Source organism: Drosophila innubila (assembly GCF_004354385.1).
Source record: "Drosophila innubila isolate TH190305 chromosome 2R unlocalized genomic scaffold, UK_Dinn_1.0 1_C_2R, whole genome shotgun sequence".
NCBI lineage: Eukaryota > Metazoa > Arthropoda > Insecta > Diptera > Drosophilidae > Drosophila > Drosophila innubila.
Genome location: NW_022995374.1, coordinates 13,356,987 through 13,380,213, shown reverse-complemented (window position 1 = coordinate 13,380,213; position 23,227 = coordinate 13,356,987). Strand labels below are relative to the sequence as shown.

Genomic DNA, 23,227 nt, shown 5'->3' with positions numbered 1-23,227 from the left:
TGTCTCCATTGTACATTTTGGGGTTGTCCGTGTTTGTGCCCGTATTGCCGTATCGCCGTTTTGAGTGTGTTTCAAATGCCCAAATAACGGCAATTGAGTGGAAAAGCGTCATTTTCACCAACGCGAGGGGTTGAATTGGTTTGTTTACAACAATTCGGTTTCAGTATCAAATGCGTTGCCCTCGTGGTTAATACGTGCTAACGGTCAACCGCTAAAATAAGAACTATAACAATAAAGCAGGGCGGACTATTCAAAGAATAGCCAAGAATACGGAAAGAATACGAAATACGAACAACTAGAACAAGAACAATTTCATCGGAAGGAGACGACCATTAATAAACATTTATTAGCCAAGTAAGTTCCTTTTTTGTTTGGCCTATTTAAATTTTTAATTTATGTATTTAGCTCATAAGGGTAAAGTTCAGATTTGTATTTCTATTTCTTGACGGTTCTTTTTTTGCCCCCCTTTGACAGTTTGTTAAAGAGTTTCTTAGGTTTGCCGCCAAGTTCTATAAAAACACAAGACACAAAAAACAAAACAAATATATACAGTTGCATATACGTATACACACGTACATAAATATATATATTTTGAGTCTAGTGTGTTTCAAAAATGACCACTACTTGATTAAATGTGGCTAAAATATAAATATATACACAACACACAATGGCAACATGAAGGAACTTTTTGGCAAGCGACCAAATCAAATTATAAAAAATTGTCTGACCCTATAAATACAACAACGTCTCTTAATATATGTGTATACAACAAATTAAAAATAAAACAAATAAAGTACATTTAAAAATTTGGAAAACATGAAATACAACCAGAATGCGGAAGAATACTTATTTGAAACAAATCTTAAAACATTTTAAAATTTTAATTTAAAAAAAAAAGAGATTTGAATCGAAATTAAAAGTTTTTTTTTAATGCATTTTAATTTGAATAAACAGAATAAAAAACTTTTTGAAAATGTTGATTCTGTACTCCACTATCTATGTAGCTGTTTTTCGATAAGGAAAGCCACATGTGTTCATTTAATAAAGAATTATTATTTTTGGATGGTTTCCAAGAGCATTTTGAGACGAAATTGTAGAGTGTTATCAGCAGGACGGGAAAGAAACGAAAAATGTTAATCTATTTTAAGTATAAATAATAACCTCGGATTTGAATTCAAAACTTGTTTGAATTTATTCCAAATTAAACAAAAGATAAAAAGTAATAAAATAGAGTACTCTACTATCTATGTGATCTTTTGATAAAGAAGTTTTATTATTAGATGTTTGCGTCTATCTTATGTTTTTTAATAGTTAATGGACTAGTTGTGGAGTCTTTTCAGTAGGATTGATAAAGAACCGAGAGATAATAATTCATTTCATTTTAAAATAAGAACCTTGCTTTTTCATCTATTTGAACTTAAGCTAAAACAAAAAATTAAAAAAAAAAAACAATTTAACTATAAAAATTAAATTGTATAAATTACCAATTATATATAGCACTATCTGTGTATTTCTTTCGATTAGGAATTATTATAAGATGTTTGTGCGGCTTTCTAGAGTGTTATCAGTGGGAGTGGAAAGACCCATCGGATGATAACTCAAAGTTCACATATAAAAAACAGTTGATAAACACTTTGACAGAATTTAATTTCAATTTGACGTGACAATTGCTCAAATTATAGAACAGGCTAGGGAAACATGCGATCCCATAGGATATTAGAAAGGACTCGGTATCCTGTCCATAAAATGTGTGATTACAAAATGTTGCAACAAAACCAACAAATGCTCAAACCACACAATGGAAAATCCTCACGTACGCGGTTAAAGCAATGAAAATCACAGTCTGCAAAAACTTACAAAGCACACACACACACATAGCCCCCCCCTCTCTCCGTTCTTCCCTTTCCCTCCTTGCTCACACCCATGGCCAAAACACGCATGGCATTTATTTCAATTGATTTGAAAAGCCAGCACAAGCACATAAAGAAGAAATTCCAGATGCCAAGTCCAAGTTCAGTTAGGCAGACTTGACTTGAGTTAACGTTACGTTACGTTACGTATACGCCCCCTATTACCCATCACTTTTTTTTCGCTTTCCTCTCGTTGTATTTTTTTTATACTTATTTCTGTATCGATTTGATTGGATTTGATGTTACGAGTTTGTTGTGTTTTACACGCTCCAATACGGTTTGGCCTCAGCAATGCCTGATGCCTGAGCTTAATTCGAATCCTGTTTTTGTCCATTGCCTTTCCTTCCATCTCCTTCTTCTTTTTGTGCCCCTTTCCCCGAAGCAATTTAATTGGATTCAAACAAAATGACTGACCAAGAGGGCAACTGTTCTGAAGGTGTGTGTGTGTGAGAGTGTGCGTGCGTGTGGGCCTCAAATAAATTGCAGTCATCACAATTGCTAGCTGAAGTCGGTCGGGGCATATTTAGGAACTAAGCCATAATTAGCCCCAATTGTGGGAAAGTGAATGAAATTATTTGAGCTTTCCTTATAATTTTTTATAAATAAAATAAATATTTAATACAAGAAATGTATTTCATTTCTATAAAGTTATAATAATTGATTAATAATATTTAATGATTTGATCATTCGATTTTTCAAAAAATATATTAATTTTGTTCAACTTAAAGAATATTATAATATTTTATTTTAAGTAATTTAAACAATCATTTAAAGCTCAAAAACTATAATATTTTATCAAATAATAAAAAAATGATCTGATAACTTATCTATTTAATAAAATTCAAAAGGTCGCTACAAGAAAACTATTTATTTTAAATCTCTTAGATGTTATCTATATTTTTAGTTTTGAAAATCATTAAATGACAGAACCTTAAAAATATTTAAAGCTAAATAAAATTGTTTAACTATTTATTAACAGAGTATAACATTAACCCTCTACTGCATGAGCACAAAACCATTAAAGAAAAACATTTTTTCTATGCAGATATGCGTTTATTTGGATAAAATTAAGATATATTTGAAGAAATTTTTTTTTTTGGGTAAATAATTTCGGAGAAAAAAGAAAATTGGCTTCGGCAGTTTTTCCAATAAATAATTCATATGAGGCTTACCCATAGTGAAATTATACGTTTCTATAAAAGAAAACTTTATTTTCTATTGGAAAAAAATTATTCTTCTACAAAAAAAATTGTTTTTTGTGGTGAAAATTTCATTCGAAAATTCATTGTTCATCTAGTTTATCAAAATTCACGTTCGTTCACGAGAGACGCCTTAACTAAGTTCATAAAAACACGAAATAAAGCAACATTAGAATTATTTTTATACATTTTTTCCAACAGAAAATAGTGCAAATAAAATGGCCGATAGTAATTAACTTTGCTGAAGTACTATTTTAGCTAAAGTAAATTACGTTAAAAATGAAAAGCCATATATGGCACTATATGCGGTAGAGGGTTAAATCACTTTGCAAATGGATATTATATTTTATCTTTTAAAGCTGTTAATCTAAAAGTAAAAGCAGAAGTCGGGAAAATGTTTAGCATCTGCAATGTAAAATCATTTTTCATGCAATTAAATAAATGAGACTACACTTATGTATATTGAGTGGCTTGGTTCTGTTTTTCTATTTTCTTTTGGGTTCTGTAAATGCCTTTGTGAATTTATTGCCGGTATTTTGTTTGTTTTCGTAACGAGCAACGATTTAGGCCTGGTTGAGAACAATTAATGAGGACTCTGTTGGTAATCCGATTGCTGAGCGCATTTGGCTGAAAACCAATTAAGTTAAAATGTTTGCCAATTCAGTGGCACTTGAATGCCCTCTTAAAGTGAGCACAAAGCCAGGGTATTCACAGGAGCAACTTGTGCTGCTCCTTTGGCTTAAGATGGCAACATCACAATGACAATAAAAACACATCAAAATCAATCTGTCAACAAAAGACAGCTCGCTCTTGTTGCCTGCCAAGTGCTGTCAACAGAAGCTCTTTCCTCTTTTTTCCTCTGCCCCAAAAGGGGGGAGTCATCTCCCCAGTGAGAAGCTGACTCATTGAATTTTCAAGTATTTAAATGCAAAAATATACTTTGCATACTGTTTGTGGGGGGGAGAGTTGACTGAGTCTCTATAGATGCCATTATCATTAGCACACCGTCAAAAACAATATTATCATCATCGTCATCATCATTATTGTATTCAGCGTCAAAGGAAACAGCATGCCGGATCTCATTTTATTACAAGAGGAAAAGCAAACAGCAAAATGGCGCCAACATTGTGTTAGCCAGCTACAGAAATGGCAACAGAAGCAGGCAACGTAAGCCATAAGCCAGAAACCGTGCCCAGAGGCAGCTTGTTGCTACTGCAATTCAACGAAGCGGCAAACAGAGAATCATCATCATCGTTAGCATCATCATCGTTGTCATTGTCATCATTATAAACCTCATCAGCATGTTGCCTGGCTGGCTTCCTGCCAACAATTTAGCTGCTGTCTGTTTGCTTTTAGCCATGCCCAGAGGAACGGGAAGAAAGCTTGGCGCACGCGGCGTATGCGTATTGTTCTCGTTGTCAGCGGTTGTTGCAGCAACAGCATCCGTGCGAGGCTTAAGAGTCGCCCCCGGGGAACTGTCAGGGGGTCTGGACTCGTGGCAATATGCTGCCAGATTAGCTGTAGTCTGTATAAAAACAACAACATGCTAAAACGCTTGAGTCGGTTCTCCGACTTTTATATATCCTTTACTCGATATAAATATTTAATAAAAAAATTCAATTTTCTGTATTAACACAGATTAAATGCAAAATCAATTTGGATACCAAATCATGATTGAAATGATATTCCGCTTGAAAATCGGTTGAATTTTGATAAAGTTATGAGTGATTGAAGACTTTGAAAAAATGTCAAGGGGTTGGTAAGGAAAATTTGATAATATTTGGCTTGTAGTCGAAAAATATGAAATTTTTTAAGTGTATAATATTTGAATGCAGAATTAATTTGGGGGCCAAATCATGACCAAAATGATGTTCCGCTTGAAAATCGGTTGAGTTTTGATAAAGTTATGAGTGATTGAAGATTTTGAAAAAATGTCAAGGGGTTGGTAAGGAAAATTTGATAATATTTGACTTGTAGTCGAAAAATATGAAATTTTTTAAGTGTATAATATTTGAATGCAGAATTAATTTGGGTGCCAAATCATGAACAAAATGATATTCCGCTTGAAAATCGGTTGAGTTTTGATAAAGTTATGAGTGATTGAAGATTTTGAAAAAATGTCAAGGGGTTGGTAAGGAAAATTTGATAATATTTGGCTTGTAGTCGAAAAATATGAAATTTTTTAAGTGAATAATATTTGAATGCAGAATCAATTTATGGGCCAAATCATGAACAAAATGATATTCCGCTTGAAAATCGGTTGAATTTTGATAAAGTTATGAGTGATTGAAGATTTTGAAAATATGTCAAGGGGTTGGTAAGGAAAATTTGATAATATTTGGCTTGTAGTCGAAAAATATAAAATTTTTTAAGTGTATCATATTTGAATGCAGAATCAATTTGGGGGCCAAATCATGAACAAAATGATATTCCGCTTAAAAATCGGTTGAGTTTTGATAAAGTTATGAGAGTTCAAAGTTCTGCAAAAAATGTCAAGGGGTTGGTAAGGAAAATTTGATAATATTTGGCTTGTAGTCGAAAAATATGAAATTTTTTAAGTGTATAATATTTGAATGCAGAATCAATTTATGGGCCAAATCATGAACAAAATGATATTCCGCTTGAAAGTCGGTTGAATTTTGATAAAGTTATGAGTGATTGAATATTTTGAAAATATGTCAAGGGGTTGGTAAGGAAAATTTGATAATATTTGGCTTGTAGTCGAAAAATATAAAATTTTTAAGTGTATCATATTTGAATGCAGAATCAATTTGGGGCCAAATCATGAACAAAATGATATTCCGCTTAAAAAATCGGTTGAGTTTTGATAAAGTTATGAGAGTTCAAAGTTCTGCAAAAAAATGTCAAGGGTTGGTAAGGAAAATTTGATAATATTTGGCTTGTAGTCGAAAAATATGAAATTTTTTAAGTGTATAATATTTGAATGCAGAATCAATTTGGGGGCCAAATCATGAACAAAATGATATTCCGCTTGAAAATCGGTTGAATTTTGATAAAGTTATGAGTGATTGAAGATTGTGAAAAAATGTCAAGGGGTTGGTAAGGAAAATTTGATAATATTTGGCTTGTATTCGAAAAATATGAAATTTTTTAAGTGTATCATATTTGAATGCAGAATCAATTTGGGGGCCAAATCATGAACAAAATGATATTCCGCTTGAAAATCGGTTGAATTTTGATAAAGTTATGAGTGATTGAAGATTTTGAAAAAATGTCAAGGGGTTGGTAAGGAAAATTTGATAATATTTGACTTGTGGTCGAAAAATATGAAATTTTTTAAGTGTATAATATTTGAATGCAGAATCAATTTGGGGGCCAAATCATGAACAAAATGATATTCCGCTTGAAAATCGGTTGAGTTTTGATAAAGTTATGAGAGTTCAAAGTTCTTAAAAAAATGTCAAGGGGTTGGTAAGGAAAATTTGATAATATTTGGCTTGTAGTCCAAAAAAATGAAATTTTTAAGTGTATAATATTCGAATGCAGAATTAATTTGGAGCCCAAATCATGAACAAAATGATATTCCGCTTGAAAATCGGTTGAATTTTAATAAAGTTATGAGAGATCAAAGATTTTAAAAAATGTTAAGGGGTTGGTAAGGAAAATTTGATAATATTTGACTTGTAGTCGAAAAATATAAAATTTTTTAAGTGTATAATATTTGAATGCAGAATCAATTTGGGGGCCAAATCATGAACAAAATGATATTCCGCTTGAAAATCGGTTGAATTTTGATAAAGTTATGAGTGATTGAAGATTTTGAAAAAATGTCAAGGGGTTGGTAAGGAAAATTTGATAATATTTGGCTTGTAGTCGAAAAATATGAAATTTTTTAAGTGTATAATATTTGAATGCAGAATCAATTTGGGGGCCAAATCATGAACAAAATGATATTCCGCTTGAAAATCGGTTGAATTTTGATAAAGTTATGAGTGATTGAAGATTTTGAAAAATGTCAAGGGTTGGTAAGGAAAATTTGATAATATTTGGCTTGTATTCGAAAAATATGAAATTTTTAAGTGTATCATATTTGAATGCAGAATTAATTTGGGGAAAATTATGAACAAAATGATATTCCGCTTGAAAATCGGTTGAGTTTTGATAAAGTTATGAGAGTTCAAAGTTCTTAAAAAAATGTCAAGGGGTTGGTAAGGAAAATTTGATAATATTTGGCTTGTAGTCAAAAAATTTGAAATTTTTTAAGTGTATAATATTTGAATGCAGAATTAATTTGGGGGCCAAATTATGAACAAAATGATATTCCGCTTGAAAATCGGTTGAATTTTGATAAAGTTATGAGAGTTCAAAATTCTTAAAAAAATGTCAAGGGGTTGGTAAGGAAAATTTGATAATACTTGGCTTGTAGTCGAAAAATATGAAATTTTTTAAGTGTATAATATTTGAATGCAGAATCAATTTGGGGGCCAAATCATGAACAAAATGATATTCCGCTTGAAAATCGGTTGAATTTTGATAAAGTTATGAGAGATTGAAGATTTTGAAAAAATGTCAAGGGGTTGGTAAGGAAAATTTGATAATATTTGGCTTGTAGTCGAAAAATATGAAATTTTTTAAGTGTATAATATTTGAATGCAGAATTAATTTGGGGGCCAAATTATGAACAAAATGATATTCCGCTTGAAAATCGGTTGAGTTTTGATAAAGTTATGAGAGTTCAAAGTTCTTAAAAAAATGTCAAGGGGTTGGTAAGGAAAATTTGATAATATTTGGCTTGTAGTCGAAAAATATGAAATTTTTTAAGTGTATAATATTTGAATGCAGAATTAATTTGGGGGCCAAATTATGAACAAAATGATATTCCGCTTGAAAATCGGTTGAATTTTGATAAAGTTATGAGTGATTGAAGATTTTGAAAGAATGTCAAGGGGTTGGTAAGGAAAATTTGATAATATTTGGCTTGTAGTCGAAAAATATGAAATTTTTTAAGTGTATCATATTTGAATGCAGAATTAATTTGGGGGCCAAATCATGAACAAAATGATATTCCGCTTGAAAATCGGTTGAATTTTGATAAAGTTATGAGTGATTGAAGATTTTGAAAAAATGTCAAGGTGTTGGTAAGGAAAATTTGATAATGTTTGGCTTGTAGTCGAAAAATATGAAATTTTTTAAGTGTATCATATTTGAATGCAGAATTAATTTGGGGGCCAAATCATGAACAAAATGATATTCCGCTTGAAAATCGGTTGAGTTTTAATAAAGTTATGAGAGTTCAAAGTTCTGCAAAAAATGTCAAGGGGTTGGTAAGGAAAATTTGATAATATTTGGCTTGTAGTCGAAAAATATGAAATTTTTTAAGTGTATCATATTTGAATGCAGAATCAATTTGGGGGCCAAATCATGAACAAAATGATATTCCGCTTGAAAATCGGTTGAATTTTGATAAAGTTATGAGAGATTGAAGATTTTGAAAAAATGTCAAGGGGTTGGTAAGGAAAATTTGATAATATTTGGCTTGTAGTCGAAAAATATGAAATTTTTTAAGTGTAAAAAATTTGAATGCAAAATCAATTTGGGGGCCAAATCATGAACAAAATGATATTCCGCTTGAAAATCGGTTCAGTTTTGATAAAGTTATGAGTGATCGAAGATTTTGAAAGAATTGCAAGGGGTAGTTGATAGATAGTTGATGGATAGTTTAACAAAATGAAATTTTCTAGATGACCTTCGGTTGATTTTTGATAAAGTTTAGAATTCTAATGAATTCAATATACCCTTATTCGACAAGAAAAGGGTATAATAAAAACAACAAAAACAACAAGGAGTATAACAACTAAAGCAACAACGACAACGCCAACAGATTTCAGTGCCATGTTGCATATGTAAAGAATTATCTTGCATTTTGCAGCATTTCATTTTAATTGAGCTTTAAGCTTTTACTTTTTACTTTCCACTTTCATTTCCATTTGCCAGTTACCATGGCATGCAGATTTTCACTGTTGTTGTTGCATCTTTTCATTTGCATTTTAAGCTGACAGTCCTCGTTATGCCTTCTCATACTCCTCCTTTCTCCTCCTCTACTTCTTTATCCTTTCCCTTCTGTTGCCACTAAATGCAAATGCGACAATGAATATATCATTTCCTGTAGAAAGGGAAGATAGAGGCAAACCGAGGATAGATAGAGGGAGAGAGACGGACATGAGCATATTCGCAATTTAAGCATTACGGGTAATAATATTAATCAAGTTTGTAAATTGGATTTCACCAATTTAAGCAAAAGTTACTCAAATTTAATCAATGTCATGGGCACATGTGTGAAGAGATAAAGATTAAAGATATGAATAGATGTGAGTTATTTCTAATTTAAAAAGTTAAGTAAGTTTAATAGAAAAATTGTAGTTTCTACAGTTTAGATAAAAACCGCTTCATACTGAACCAATTTTAAAGTTCTTAGGCAATTTGGTTCAGTGAGACTTTAAACTGTGCTATTATCGTGTTAAGAAAACTACGAATATATCTAAATATGGAGAATAAATCTGGAGAATAAATTTGAGTAACTTTTTAAATCTGCAAAACCTAAAGATTAGTTTAAATTGGACTTCGATGAACTAATGATATAGTAGTGATATAAAAACATATATAATGAAAAAACTAAAAGATAATAAATTATAACTGAATTGAATTGATCAATTTTAAAAATATACATTAATTCGGAATGACGATAAAAATAGTAGATAAAATATTAGGAAATATAAAATATAAAATAAATTAAAAAGCTCAAATAAATAACAAATGGTTTAAAAATATTCAATAAACAAAATATATATATACTGCAACAGAATCCAGACTACATTTAAAAAACACTTCCCGTATCGAATTGCAGCATATAAAATACTCGTATGATATAATCATGCTTATTGAGAGATGACACACTTTCTGATCACGTTCACCAAATTGTTTTGTTTATGGAAATGCAGATCCGTTCTACGTTCCACATTGTACACGATTATTACAGAAAGACTCGCTTATATACGATAGTACATTGGATAATATTACGGTCTGTGTGAATGGAAACTCGGGGTGCAATTTAATAAACAGGCAGCTAATAAATTTTTATTGCTTTCAGTGTCAGTTGTTGTCGCTTTCGGCATAAGTATGTTGGTGAAATCTAATTCTAGATTTTAATGGGGTATCTTTTTAAATCCAATTGATTCGGTAATGGTCTCCATAATGGTTTGGTAATGGGGCAGGTTAAGTTAATGATATCGTTTACCTGAAGCAATTGTGGAAAAACGTGCATTGTACTTGCTGCGATGTAAGATAAAAGCATTTTAATGTCTTTAGAATGTAACATTAATTTTCGATTTCGAGTTCATTTGCGTTTTCGACTTGAGCACAAAATCAAATGCAAATAAAATAAAGTATGAGAAACTAAAAGACAACTAAATCAACGGTTTGAAGTTTGTTGCCAACTGAATATCGTGCCGGACTTTTGGTCCCGCTGTTAATTATAGCCACCATTTAGTTGTAGCACCCACAAGCTGACCGTGGGCAAAGTGTGATAAGGCGGCCAACTTGCCACTTGCAACTTGCAACTTGATTGAAAACTTTACAAAAAAAAAAAATGAAAAATTAAGTAAAAAAAAAAAACGAAATTTAAATAAAGTAAATAAAACAATAAAAATGTTGCACAGACGACATTGGCTTTCAATTTCAAGTCACGCTCAACATTTTAAAGCCACACGACAGCGACGGCGACAACGACGGCAACAAAGTCAACGACAACGTTGGTCAGGTCCAGCTCCAGCTTCAGCGTCAGCTTCAGCTTCAGCCGCGCGTGGGCCATTTACCTACCCCGCTCCCCCCTCCCCCCTTACCACCACCACCCTTGTTTCTGTGGGGTCAAATCAATTCCGCTTTGTCAAGCATACACTCACATACACACACACACACATACAGGTACACACCTGTCGGAAAAGCCAGTGACTTTCAATCATATACATATACATACATCCATTTTCTATAGTTGTACAGTCATGTCTGGTTATAGTGAACTATATTTTCTGAGACCTGTTCACAGTATTTTATTACTTCTTTGCTTAAAATACACATTTGTATGTTTAAATGTAAGATTTCATTTAAATAATAGAATAAAAGTATTTCTAAATGTATTGAAATAAGAAATATTTATCAATCAATCATCAATTGAATAACTTTTCTTATTTTTGATTTATAAAATAATAATTGAAAATATTAATTATTGTTTGATTGAATTACTATTGAATTCAAATATCTAGTAGTTAGATCATGCTACCTCGCACTATGGTCCGGATGAAGATTTTTTAGGAATAAAGTCATTTTATAAACATGTTCAAAGTACCGATATTTTGATGGCGATGTATTCAAAACACATCAAGCTCAAATGTTGCATAACTAAAATTTTAACATTTCTCAACACTGTTCAGCAATCAGCTGTTAAACAGAGTTGATTTGAACATAGAGCACATGAAACGGATATTCTCATTTTTAAGGTTAATTTGAATTGTCTTACAACACGTATTTAAAAGCTTTATTAACAAAATTTATCATGGATTATATGCAATGTTGTTTGTATTTTGTGTTTATATATCTGTGTTGCTTAAAATCAAATTGCTATATGTTGCCATCTGTAATTTAAAAACTTGCCTCGAAAAAAAATTTTTTCAATAAAATTTTATCTTTAATAAGATATAACTAATTTTGTCAGCACTTGTCAGCAATGTGACTATATGCATTTTGAAGATTGATCAATTCTAAAATTGTACTGTTAAGCTCAAGTTGCGCATTTTTGCGCATTTTTCACAATTTTACTTTACTTCAGCTAACCTCACGTTATAAAATGCGTATTCGCTTAAAGTGTGGCGAGAACACATGAGACAAAATGACCAAAATTATGATTTTTTGGCTTATTTTTTGTGCGCATTGGCGAATATTACAAAAACTTGTGTTTACGTATTGAATAAATGTTAAATTTTTACAATCGACATAAAATAAAAATTTCTTTTTTCATACAAAAAGTCAGTTCACGACCGATTTTAATAATTTGAACAATATGACATTATAAATGATAGTATTCCGATCTTGATATATGTTAGCCCGAATGTGAGGAGCATAATATCACTTATATACGATCAGTTTGGTCAGATATTTTGGAAAAAAATGGCATTTTTATAAAAAAAATGACTTTTCGACTGATAATTTCTATTATTTCTATATGATATAGTTGTCCGATTTGGATGAAATTTTGCCAACACGTTACGGGCATAGTAACACGCCTAACCTGTAAGTTTGGTCCTGATAGCTTGAAAAACAAAAAATTTAAATATTGCAGAATCGAAAATAAAGGCGGCACCACGCCCACTTTTCTAGGCCATTTGCGTATTTATATCATAGGCCCAATGCAAAAGACTAGACCAAAAAAACTTTATTCGTTCTCGAGTTATTAATTTATTCCTAAAAAATCTTCATCCGGACCATAGTGCCTCGGTTCAATAGATATTTGAATTCAATTTTTAATATAAAATTGAAATATATTTATAAAATAATATTTATAAAATAATAATTGAAAATAATAATCATTGTTTGATTTTTATATAAAAATTGAAATATAATAAATATTTTTGATTTTTATCATATAAATTAATTTTAATATTTGAAAATGATTTTAAAAATAAATATCGAAAATAAAACTTTATCATGCTTTCGAATTTGGCGTATAAAAATATATTATGTGTACTTTATCCCACCGTTTTTGGATGCTTTTTGGGCTTAAATTTCTTTTTTAAACTCATAATTATTATTTTCGGTCCCTGATTTATTCACATTATTTTTCAGGATGAACTGTGAAGCTGAACATTTTTACTTGCCTTTACATTAAACAAATATACATTTATTAAATAATGTCAAAAGTGTTAGCAAAAATTGAAAAACTTAATTGTTTGTACTGGAACACCGCAAATAAATTTTCATAGAAAAGAAACTGTACTTTCGTAATAAAATGTAATTTTAAAATGCTGTTAACTTTTTATTACTTAAAAAAAATTAGTCAACTTAAATATTAAGACGTAACCATTTAAGTGTGCAGTCTATTTAGACACAACCGTATATATATTTAAATTTATGGACACATGTCAAGTCCCCGGCTACCACCAGATTATTGGCTTTAGAACTCTATAATGATTTACTGCATATTTAAAAAAAAAAGATTTAATTTATATGTACATATACAAATATATACATGTAACTAATTGTTCGTCTGTCTTTCAACACGTGCGATACCATTTTTGTCTCAACAATATGAAATCATTCTTTACGCTTCCAACTGATTATTAACCGACCAGTTTGCTTAATTACTGACAGTAACAGTGCAATGTTAACAGTTCATTTTAACGTCAGAAAACAATAATGTTATATAAGATTTAAAGTAACATTTTATTAAGTAGAACTTTAATAGTATTTATATTGCAGCTTTAATCAAGCTTCAATTAATTTAATTACTTCACACCATTAACTGTAAGGGTATTCGGTTGTCGTTTACTGTATCTTATCTTTACTCTAATTCATAAATCAACCAACAGTTGTATCAAATAAATACTTATTCCAACGCATTGCAGTTTTAAATATTAATATTTTTTAAGCGCGCTTGTCGCAATAAAAACGAAATATTGCTTGGCAACTACAACAATCGATTTGCATACAAGAATATTAATTATATATAGTTATACATATATCATTTAATCAAGTATAGCAGTTCAGGTGGGCCACATTTAATAGTAGATTAATTTAAAAAAAACCAAACTTAACCTTGAATCGTTTAAGCTATTAAATTGCGCTATGCATGTAATTATTGTAAAAGACATTGTATCTGACTTGCACACCCCTTTTTCAACTGAGAATATATGTAGCTAAAGTTATAATCTTTAATTGCTGAAAGTTTGAAAGGAAACGCTTTATAGATAATAAGTAACAAAAAAATCACTTCAGATATGAATAGAAGTTATGTTCATTTCTTAAATACATTAAAATAATTCTGAACCTATTACGAACACCTTTGGATCAATGATCTTAATCATTTAGCTGCAATTTAATTTGCATGCGATACTTAAACAAATGCACACATTGTGCACTTAAACGGCGTTAATGTCTTTATAATTATCGATATGCAAACAAAATTGCATTCGCAACGCGATGACGGATCATTTAAAATCACTAAACGTAGCACAATATTATCATTCATGCAGCCAAGCTACAAAACGAAATACTAATAAAAAAAAAAATAAAAAATAATGAGAGAAACAAGATGAAGTTTGTATGCTCTTGCATTGCATAATATACAAATATACATACTCGTACATATATAAATATATTCTCTTGAGGAACATACCAATTTCCCAACAACTTGATAAATAAATAAAAATAATGTATATCTTTAATCAAATTTCCATACAACAACTCAAATATCCGTGGAAATCAAAAAGTTTCCCACTTAAATCTATATTTAATATTATCAGATTATTTATATAGATTTTTTTTTTTTTAATTTATTACTCTTCTAGCTGTAAAATGCAGTGGAATTGTGAAAGTCTCCCCTTTGACATAGTGTACAAAAAAAGAAGGAATGGGAAAAAACAACTTTATGAAAATACGTGCTGCGAGTTAATTTATGAACAATTAACTTAACTGAATATTGTGAGACATTGGTGCGCCACACATAGACCGAACATATGTAAAGTGTCAATTAGTCTGTTTATAATGACATACTGCATTAAATTGCCTGTCAACACGGCCCGTCAGTTTTTGGCTAACCGAAAACGAAAACAAAAACAAATCAAAACATTATGATTGCCGACTCGTTCTAGTTGGAGCTGTAAAGTGGATAGTCCATGCCTCATTAGTCACATGACGTTGCAAAAATCAAATCAAATGGAAATTTGAAATGAAAATGAGTATGAAAAATGTACATGCCAATTTCCAAAGACAATGCAATTTCTGGTGTCATAAAAACCAAATTAGAATTGCATTCGCATGGTTTGTTAATTGAGTTACTAATTCGGAATATGATTATATAAATTGTGCGCATCAATTTGAACAAATGTTTAATTTAAAATTACAATTTATGAACTATTGAATTTTTTCTCATCTGCGACTTACTTTAAGATACATTTTTAAATATTTGCAACCTTTAAAACTATAATTTATGAATTATTGAATTTTTTCTCATCTGCGACTTACTTTAAGCCGCGTATACGCAATTTCTACATTAAGCATACGCCATGTACGTCACTTTCATATTTCACTTTTGAGCTCAATGAACAGCTAAAAAAAATTATTTATAATATTTTATGAATGACATGCCAAAAACAATAATAAATATAAAATTGCTGCAATCGCATTACTTTAATTATGGAGACAGAAGCACACTCATGTGATGAATGTTAAATAATCGTTTAACACCTGCAATTGACCACATCAAAGAGCTGTGTTTGAACAAACACGGCTGCTAAGACAAAGAAGACGAAGGCTTGGCTTGACTTGAATTTAGCGGAATCGATTGTCTGTGGGATCAATTCAGCGCTTGACTAAGAATGAAAACTGGTTCTCAAATTAACCGCAAATTAGCCAAGAGTTATACAAGTATTACGCGTATTTTCCATTGTGACTAAACTAACATATAAGTTTAACAACATTTGCATACAAATTGAAAAACTTTCCACTTATTTTATATCACGCGTGCTTGTAACCATAACAATAAAATATAAATAATAATAATAATAATGAGCGCGCTAACGGTCAAACAAATCCATAAACAAAATAATTAAATTCTTGTCAACAAATGCGAAAAAAAAATCAAGTCAACAACCGAAACTGAAATAACTTAATAATCACAATTTATAAATATTTTAAACCTATTCGGAAGAGCCAACAGCAGCGGGGGGCACAGCGGGGGCAGCGGGGTCAGAGGGAAGTTTGACTGTCTGGCAATTGACGAGAGCGCACGCCCGCCAAAGTAAACAAAATCTCAAAACGAAAACAAAGCAAGAAGATATAAGAAAAATATATATGAAATAAAAATAAAAATAATAAAAGAGATACACCAAGTGTAGTGCGGGCGTTGTCAATGCAAACAAACCCAACAAAACTGAACTCCGTCTCCACCTTCATCTCTCGAGAATTGCGAGTGTTTTCTGAGTGTGCCTCGGGCATTGTCGCGTATTCCATTTTCATTATCATCTCGATTGATATTGATATTAATGCACTATCTGCCGCTTTTTTTTTATTTGTCAGCGAGAGTGTTTTTTTTTATTATAGTAATCAGAACTATCTAGATTCATCTCCCTCTATTAAGAAGCGGCAAGTACTAAAAGGAACTGGCATATACTTGCCAAAGGTGACAACTATTGGGGTCTATTTGCATAAATGCAACAGAACAGCACGTAGCAATGCAGCTGTCAGGCGTGCCTGACATCCATGGTCACATTTATCAACCGCTAGCTACGCTTCTATAGTCACTTTAATCGTTTGAATATCAAAATAAGCGTACATATCATTTGAATGGCAGTTACAAATTACTAAGATACATTCCACAGCCAACTGAAGGCGAAAGAAAACTCCCGTTAAAGTTGCCAGATCATTCAGTTATGTTCCACATTCGACCAAAGGCAGCAAACGTGAGAGGAAAGTCCTGCTGATGGCCGTCAATCTCAATAAATCAAATAAAGCCTTGCTTAATTAAATTCTTGTTAACTCACTGCGGAAGTTGGTGAAAAGCCGACCACTTACTGCCAACTCCAAGCAGCCGGAACGCAGCAGCTTTAGCTGACCGGCAAGACCCATTCACAAACTTGTCACGACGCTGAGCTCAGTTACGCTCTCTCTTCAACTTCAACACTCTCAGCAATCAGCTGCTGATGAGCAGCAGATCTCTGAGCGAGCTTTCTTTTTATACTCAAACACACACACACACACGTACGGTTGTTTGCCTAATCCACTCGTGTGGAACCAAAGCAAATGCAAATCTTACTCTTGTTGTCTCTGCTTCCACCTTCATCTTCAGCACACAAGCGAACTCTCACACACACACTCTCACACACATGTACTGTATGGAGCGCGCCATGCTCAATCAAACGAAGCATTGACGCCGCTGTTGGCGCTGCTGCCGACGCCTGCTGCGATGTCCATAGAGCTTTAGCTTTTGTTGTGTCCGGCCATTCGTATGCTCGTGTCTAGTGCTCAGTTGCGATCGGCAGCAGGCTATAACGGAACCAGATCCAGCCAATACAGTGAGATTGCAATTTCGCCTCACTCGCTCTCTCTCACTACCCGTGTGTGTGTGTGTTTGCTGGTTTGTTTGTGTGTTACTCTACCCAATACCTATATAAAGTGCAAACAGCTGCGATGTTTGGCATTCATTGTTTGCACAAGGGAAACTAAAGCTCGTTGAGCCCAATTCAACTCCCACAAGGACCTTAATCAGCCTATTTGAAATTGCAATTCGTGTGTGTTTGTCTGTGTGTGTGAGCCCTGCTAAATTGCATGATAAATTAGCATTATTTATAACTGTCAAAGTTGTTAAGTGTTTTTACCCATTGAACTGTGCTTGTGCGCAAAAAGAAACATACAAATAAATCAAATAACGTTAATAAACAAAGCAACAACAACAATAATAAATATAAATCTGCTGGAAAATAAACAAACGTCGCAAAAAAAAAAATAAATAAAAATAAAACCAAAGAGAAGCGCGCGCCAAAAAGCAAAACGAACTTTTATGTTTTTTTCGCTCTGTGTGTTATTATTATTTATACAGTTAGGGAATTTCCTTTCGCTTTGAACATTTCGCCAAAAGTTCTTCAATAAATTTATAATAAATATGGAGGTGCAAAATATGCGCGAGCAGCCGCTGCTGCAGAGCAACTGCCGCATCCTTGAGTCCAGATGTGCGGTAAGTGTGGCAAGAATATACAAACAGTTAGTCAAAAAAGTGCTTAGACGTAATAGAAATTCACATGTTTGATTTATATATTTTGGATTAGCTAATTTTATTAAAAATTACTTTAAATACAAATCCATTTAAAAATATTTAATTGTGTAAATTTTTGACTCTGTCAAAACATTTTTTTGCCTAACTGCTTGTACTACGATCTATAAAATAATATATAGTTGATCGACCCCGGCACCGAACCCCAACCCCCTAATCAAAAAATAAACAATGTCCATTTGCGTGGGTTCTATTTCCACTGCCAAAGTCGTGCACTTGGAAATTGTTTGGGGATGCAGTGAGAGGGATGGGAGAGAGGGTGAGGGAGAGGGGGGTGGTTCCTCTATAAATATAGTGTGCGCCAATAATAGATTAAGATAATGTAAACACTCACTACATTGTACGTACAATGTAAATAAATCTGGCTGAGGAAGGCGTGGCCTTAAAATACGCACTCAATAAGCAATTAATTTCGATTTTTCGCAAAATATGCGAATTATTCGAAATATCAGAGCAGCGATCTTTTGATTCCATCTTCACACTAGGTAACAAATTGGGATAAACTGGCAACTGTTATGTTATGTTGTGTTGCCTTTTAAATTTAAATAAGTATTTTTTGAATACTTTGCTTAAAAACGAAATATTTTTTTTTTTTTTTTTATAGGTTTATTCTTTTTTGTTGACTACTTTTTGTTATCTACTTTTAGGATTTACATAATACTATACATTTAAGATTTCTTTACTTAATTAACTTGTTTATTGTTAATCTTAGAGTTCCTGTTTCATTTTCATAACAATTTCAATGTGCTTACCAGCTCTGAGAGGCCCGTTCAATTTCGAAAATATTTCAACAATTTTTAAGTAGTTTTTTTTAATATGCAAATCATGTGTTAAACCATAATTTATGATGCCTGTCAAAAAGGTACATGAAAAGCAAATTTATATACGAATAATTCTTACCGCTAGCAATAGAAAATGGAAAATGGAAAATAGGCTGGGAAATGCAAGTACGAGAGTGGTTGGGAATTTGCGACGTCGCGACGTCCACATGTGCTTCAAATTAAAATGTTTGCCTTTCATCTAAGAGCAATAAATAACCATAACAAATGGACATACATATAAGTATAACAATATATTAATACATATACATATACAAAAACATACATGTGTCTGGGCTTTAACGATTTGTTTTGTCTACTTGCACTTTTCACAGCTGAACGATTTGTATCCGATCGCCCGTTTGACACATAAATTGGAGGTGCTAAACATGTCGTCGTCGTCATCGTCTACTACAGTGGAGAGGGATGCCGCCTATACCATTGAACTGGTTAAGGCCGAGGACTTTGAGGCTGTTCTCAACATGCTTAAGACATTCTTCTTTAAGGTATATTAATTGTATTTCAATTAATTTATTTATAATTTTCTCCTCTTGTCGATGCTTGAATCAGATAGTCAGTTTTTTCTTTTGATAGTATAGATCACTTTGCACGAATAACAAAGCCAGCAATCTTATAAAATATCCATAATGAATATTAATTAAAAATCACGTGCCAACTTTGGCGAAAGATCAGCTTCAAAAAATTAACCTACAGTAAAATTTGCATTTTAAAACTGCATACATTATCATCATTTTTATTAATACCATTTTAAAACGTATAGCACGTGGGTATAATAAGTTTGTGTAAATTTAGGAAACAATTGTTAAAAGCTATTAAAATGTCACATCTGTATTCTGTGAATAATAAAAGGTATCTCAAAATGTAGTAGCTACAGTCAAGACAAAGATAGAAAGATTTGAATTTAATTATAGTTTATGTCACTGCAAGCAATGTGAAGCCTACAGGGTATCTTTCAGTCGAACACACTCAGTTGCAACACTATAACTTGTTATGTTAAGTTATTTTTGCTATTTGTTGACATTTTTGGAACACACTCATAGCATAGTGAACGGAATTTTATCCTTGTCCAGCAATGCGTTGAGTCATGCGGGAAGTCCCTCTATGCAACGTCACATTTAGTTCTTTTTCCCCCAACCTTTAAGCTTTGGAATACGAAACCTGTTTAATCAGTTCAGTTCGGGTCGTGTGCATATTAATGTGAATGTGACTTTGAAGATCATCGACTGATTAACTAGTTCTCGTATGCAAATCGTGAAATGAGAATTCAATATATCGAACCGTCCAAGCAAATCATGTAACATGCACTTCCACTCCAGTTAACTTTACTTCATTTAACAATAATTCTATTCTTTTATATTCTATTATTTTTCAAGTTTATGCAAATCAGGCATAGCACGCCTTAAACTGACTTTATAGTATACGTAGCTCCGGTTCCGTTCCGCCGTGCTATAAATTAAATTATGAACAATGTCGATTGGAAAGATAATAAAATTGCATTGCATGCGTGTATTAATCATTTAAATATTAATGATCCGAGATTACAGATTTGTAATCGTGTCACGTAATTACATAAACAATTTGTCCAGAGTTTCTTAATCTATCTGTCATTCTAAAAATGCTGGCGGTATCATTTGTAACATATATAAAATTAGACAGATATATTTATAATGAGATGCATTTCTCTTAACTGAATGAAAACCGGTTTCCTGGCGCATAGATGGGAAAGTTTTTGTTGACAAATATTAGGACTGGTTTTTTTCTTGAAGCTTGTTTGTTAATGATGCAGAATTGTTACTTTTGCAGGATGAGCCCCTCAACACATTTCTCAACCTTGGCGAGTGCATTGAACTGGAGAACTATTCGATGAAGTCTCTTAAGGATAATTGCTCATACAAAGCGATCAATAAAAATGGCGAAATCATTGGTGTCTTTATCAATGGACTTTTACGACGACCGGTAAATTTAAAGCACATTTTGTAAAGCTCTCTAAGCACATTAATTTATTGATATTCTTTCAATTTTGCAGGCTGCAACTGATGCACCACCAGAGAAGGCAGCCGATGGATGTGAACATCACAAATTTAAAAAGATTCTTGGCCTAATGGATCATGTAGAGGAAAAGTTCAACATCTTTGATCTATATCCCAACGAGAATGTGATACTTGATGGAAAGATTATCTCCGTTAACAGCAATTATCGCGGCATGGGCATTGCGGGCAAGCTCACGGAACGCGCCTACGAATATATGCGGGCGAATCAAATATCTGTTTACCATGTCATGTGCACCAGCCACTATTCGGCGGTTGTCATGGAGAAGCTGGGCTTCCATGAGGTCTTCAACCTGAAATTTGCCGACTACAAAAAAGATGATGAGGTCGTTTTTAAGCCAGCAATACCGCATGTCGGTGTACGCATTCTGTGCAAGGAACTCGCCAAGGATACGCCGAAAGCGTTATTGTAATTCAATTAAATTAGTTATATTAATTATATTATATATATAAAATATGTGATTTTTTAGTTTGTAGTTCGGTGGCGGGTTCCAAAAACATTTCCGAACGAGAATCGTAAGAATCGTGCGTTCATTTCATTCGATATGTACTTTCAATTAGTAGAAAACAAGATAACAAAAAAAAAAACAAGTACAACTTTAATAAATATTTATATAATTCAATTCACACGTCGCAACGTTACCTTAAGTGTTTTAAAATGTGCTCAAAGTATGCTATTAAAATTGCAATAAAATATTATTAGAACAAGTTATTTAAATTAATTTAATTCTCTTTTGTTGTCCGACACTGATCAACATCTATTATAATGCTAAAATTAAATTAACATCAATACATATAAATTAAGGGAATTACCGCATTTATTAAATAATTCAGCAGTAATTCCCCTGCAAATGACCGCCATTAGCAAATATTCAAAGAAAATATCCCACAATATGGCTGCCGTTAACGAACATTTAAATATTAACTGAAATGTCCCACAGCAAATACCTAAGTATTTAAAAGAAATTTCCCACAACTCTTAAGTTATATTAATTACACTAAGAACAGTCAATTTTAGCAAAAATAAATATCTATTTTCAATCTAAATATATACAAAATTTGTTAAGATGATTTAAAGGTGAAAAACAGTTACTTGGCCGCAGTTCTGCCCAATGGATCCCTTGCCAGGCGTTCCACCATGCGACGTATTTGCTCCTCGTTGCCATATTTCTGTGCATCGGCAACAACAGACGCATGATGGGAATTTGCTTCCGCTGAGATTTCGTCCCGTATTTGTTGGCTTAACTGAAATGAGTGCCTGTAATGTGATAGTTATAGCTTTAGCAATTGTATTTCACAGATGAAATTCAAATTTGATACTCACTTCACCGAGCTAAAGCCAAAGATGGCACCGATAATTCCCAGCGACATTAAAAATATAGCCACCTTCCAGTTGGAGACGCGATTCAAGCCTCTGATGCCATAGTACGGGCCAGGATTGGGATTATAATTAGCTTTTACTTCCCATGGCTGCTGTATGTTCCGAGTGCCGCCAGCTCCAGGATTCCATAACAAACTATCGTCGTAATCCTTGCGAGACGACGGTTTAACCAGCGTCTGATATGCTTCTGTGATTTTGACGAATCGCGCTGCCTCAGCAGTTTTTGCCGCATCAGGATGGTACTATAAGATTTGGTATATAATTAATAAAACGTCCACCTAATGTTTTCATTTATTGCACCTGCTTAGAGAGCCTCAGAAAAGCATTGCGTATGTCCCGTTTGCTGCAATCATGACTTAGATTGAGCACATCATAGTGGGTTTCAGGCGTTTTAGCATTTAATTTTGCACTCTGAGCAAAACTGCGCATCAAATGAAATTTAACATTATTTTATATAACAAACAATAACAATACAATCGCATTCGCTACCTACTTACGTTTGCTGGTCGCTTCCATGGCGAGCATGAAACTAGGCGGTAGTCTTAGCATATTGAGCATTAAACTTCTTTTTTTCCAGTGCAGCGGCAAAAATAAACAAATAAACAAAAATACAAAAAATTTTACTCCATTTGTGTGTTCAGTTCTAAACAGTGTTGCCAACTTTTCTTAAGGAAAAAGTTGCCGGAAAGAACCAGGCGCTGCCAGACCTGAAAATCTTATGAAATTTTGTTGAAATTCGCAACACCTTTATTTTATTTTATTTTATTTCGAATTAAAATTGTATAATTAATTATA

At 32.5% G+C, this 23,227-nt stretch overlaps 2 protein-coding genes and 1 long non-coding RNA gene across 4 annotated transcripts; 1 reads left to right on the top strand and 2 right to left on the bottom strand.

Moving 5' to 3' along the window:
• Positions 1–40: 40 nt before the first annotated feature.
• On the top strand, positions 41–21,770 carry LOC117783205 (dopamine N-acetyltransferase). 2 transcript variants are annotated; one of them, XM_034620476.1, is made up of 4 exons: positions 41–354; positions 19,318–19,488; positions 20,807–20,959; positions 21,030–21,770. In XM_034620476.1, exons 2-4 carry the CDS (start codon positions 19,372–19,374, stop codon positions 21,462–21,464), a joined length of 705 nt encoding a protein of 234 aa, XP_034476367.1. In that variant the 5' UTR covers positions 41–354; positions 19,318–19,371; the 3' UTR covers positions 21,465–21,770. The 2 variants fall into 2 exon arrangements, with proteins under 2 accessions (XP_034476367.1, XP_034476366.1); XM_034620475.1 differs by lacking the exon at positions 41–354 and adding an exon at positions 17,873–18,068.
• Positions 16,623–17,082, bottom strand: LOC117783208. Its single transcript, XR_004617358.1, has 2 exons — positions 16,879–17,082; positions 16,623–16,814 (listed from the first exon to the last, which is right to left on the bottom strand). It is a non-coding gene; the product is annotated as an uncharacterized LOC117783208 (long non-coding RNA).
• Positions 21,771–22,009: 239 nt separating the features above from the next.
• LOC117783207 (dnaJ-like protein 60) lies at positions 22,010–23,125 on the bottom strand. The gene is made up of 4 exons (XM_034620477.1): positions 22,926–23,125; positions 22,733–22,853; positions 22,376–22,674; positions 22,010–22,309 (listed from the first exon to the last, which is right to left on the bottom strand). The coding sequence occupies exons 1-4, from the start codon at positions 22,988–22,990 to the stop codon at positions 22,141–22,143; spliced, it is 654 nt and encodes a 217-aa protein (XP_034476368.1). The 5' UTR covers positions 22,991–23,125; the 3' UTR covers positions 22,010–22,140.
• Between the last annotated feature and the right edge of the window lie 102 nt (positions 23,126–23,227).

Excerpts from the sequence above, each read along its gene's own strand:
- LOC117783205 (XM_034620475.1), top strand. The coding sequence starts at position 17,997 with ATGGAGGTGCAAAATATGCGCGAGCAGCCGCTGCTGCAGAGCAACTGC. Across the intron at positions 18,069-19,317 it reads TCCTTGAGTCCAGATGTGCG|CTGAACGATTTGTATCCGAT; the intron begins GTAAGTGTGGCA and ends CACTTTTCACAG. Across the intron at positions 20,960-21,029 it reads ATGGACTTTTACGACGACCG|GCTGCAACTGATGCACCACC; the intron begins GTAAATTTAAAG and ends TCAATTTTGCAG.
- LOC117783207 (XM_034620477.1), bottom strand. The coding sequence starts at position 22,990 with ATGCTCAATATGCTAAGACTACCGCCTAGTTTCATGCTCGCCATGGAA. Across the intron at positions 22,675-22,732 it reads TTCTGAGGCTCTCTAAGCAG|TACCATCCTGATGCGGCAAA; the intron begins GTGCAATAAATG and ends CAAATCTTATAG. Across the intron at positions 22,310-22,375 it reads TTTGGCTTTAGCTCGGTGAA|GCACTCATTTCAGTTAAGCC; the intron begins GTGAGTATCAAA and ends ATCACATTACAG.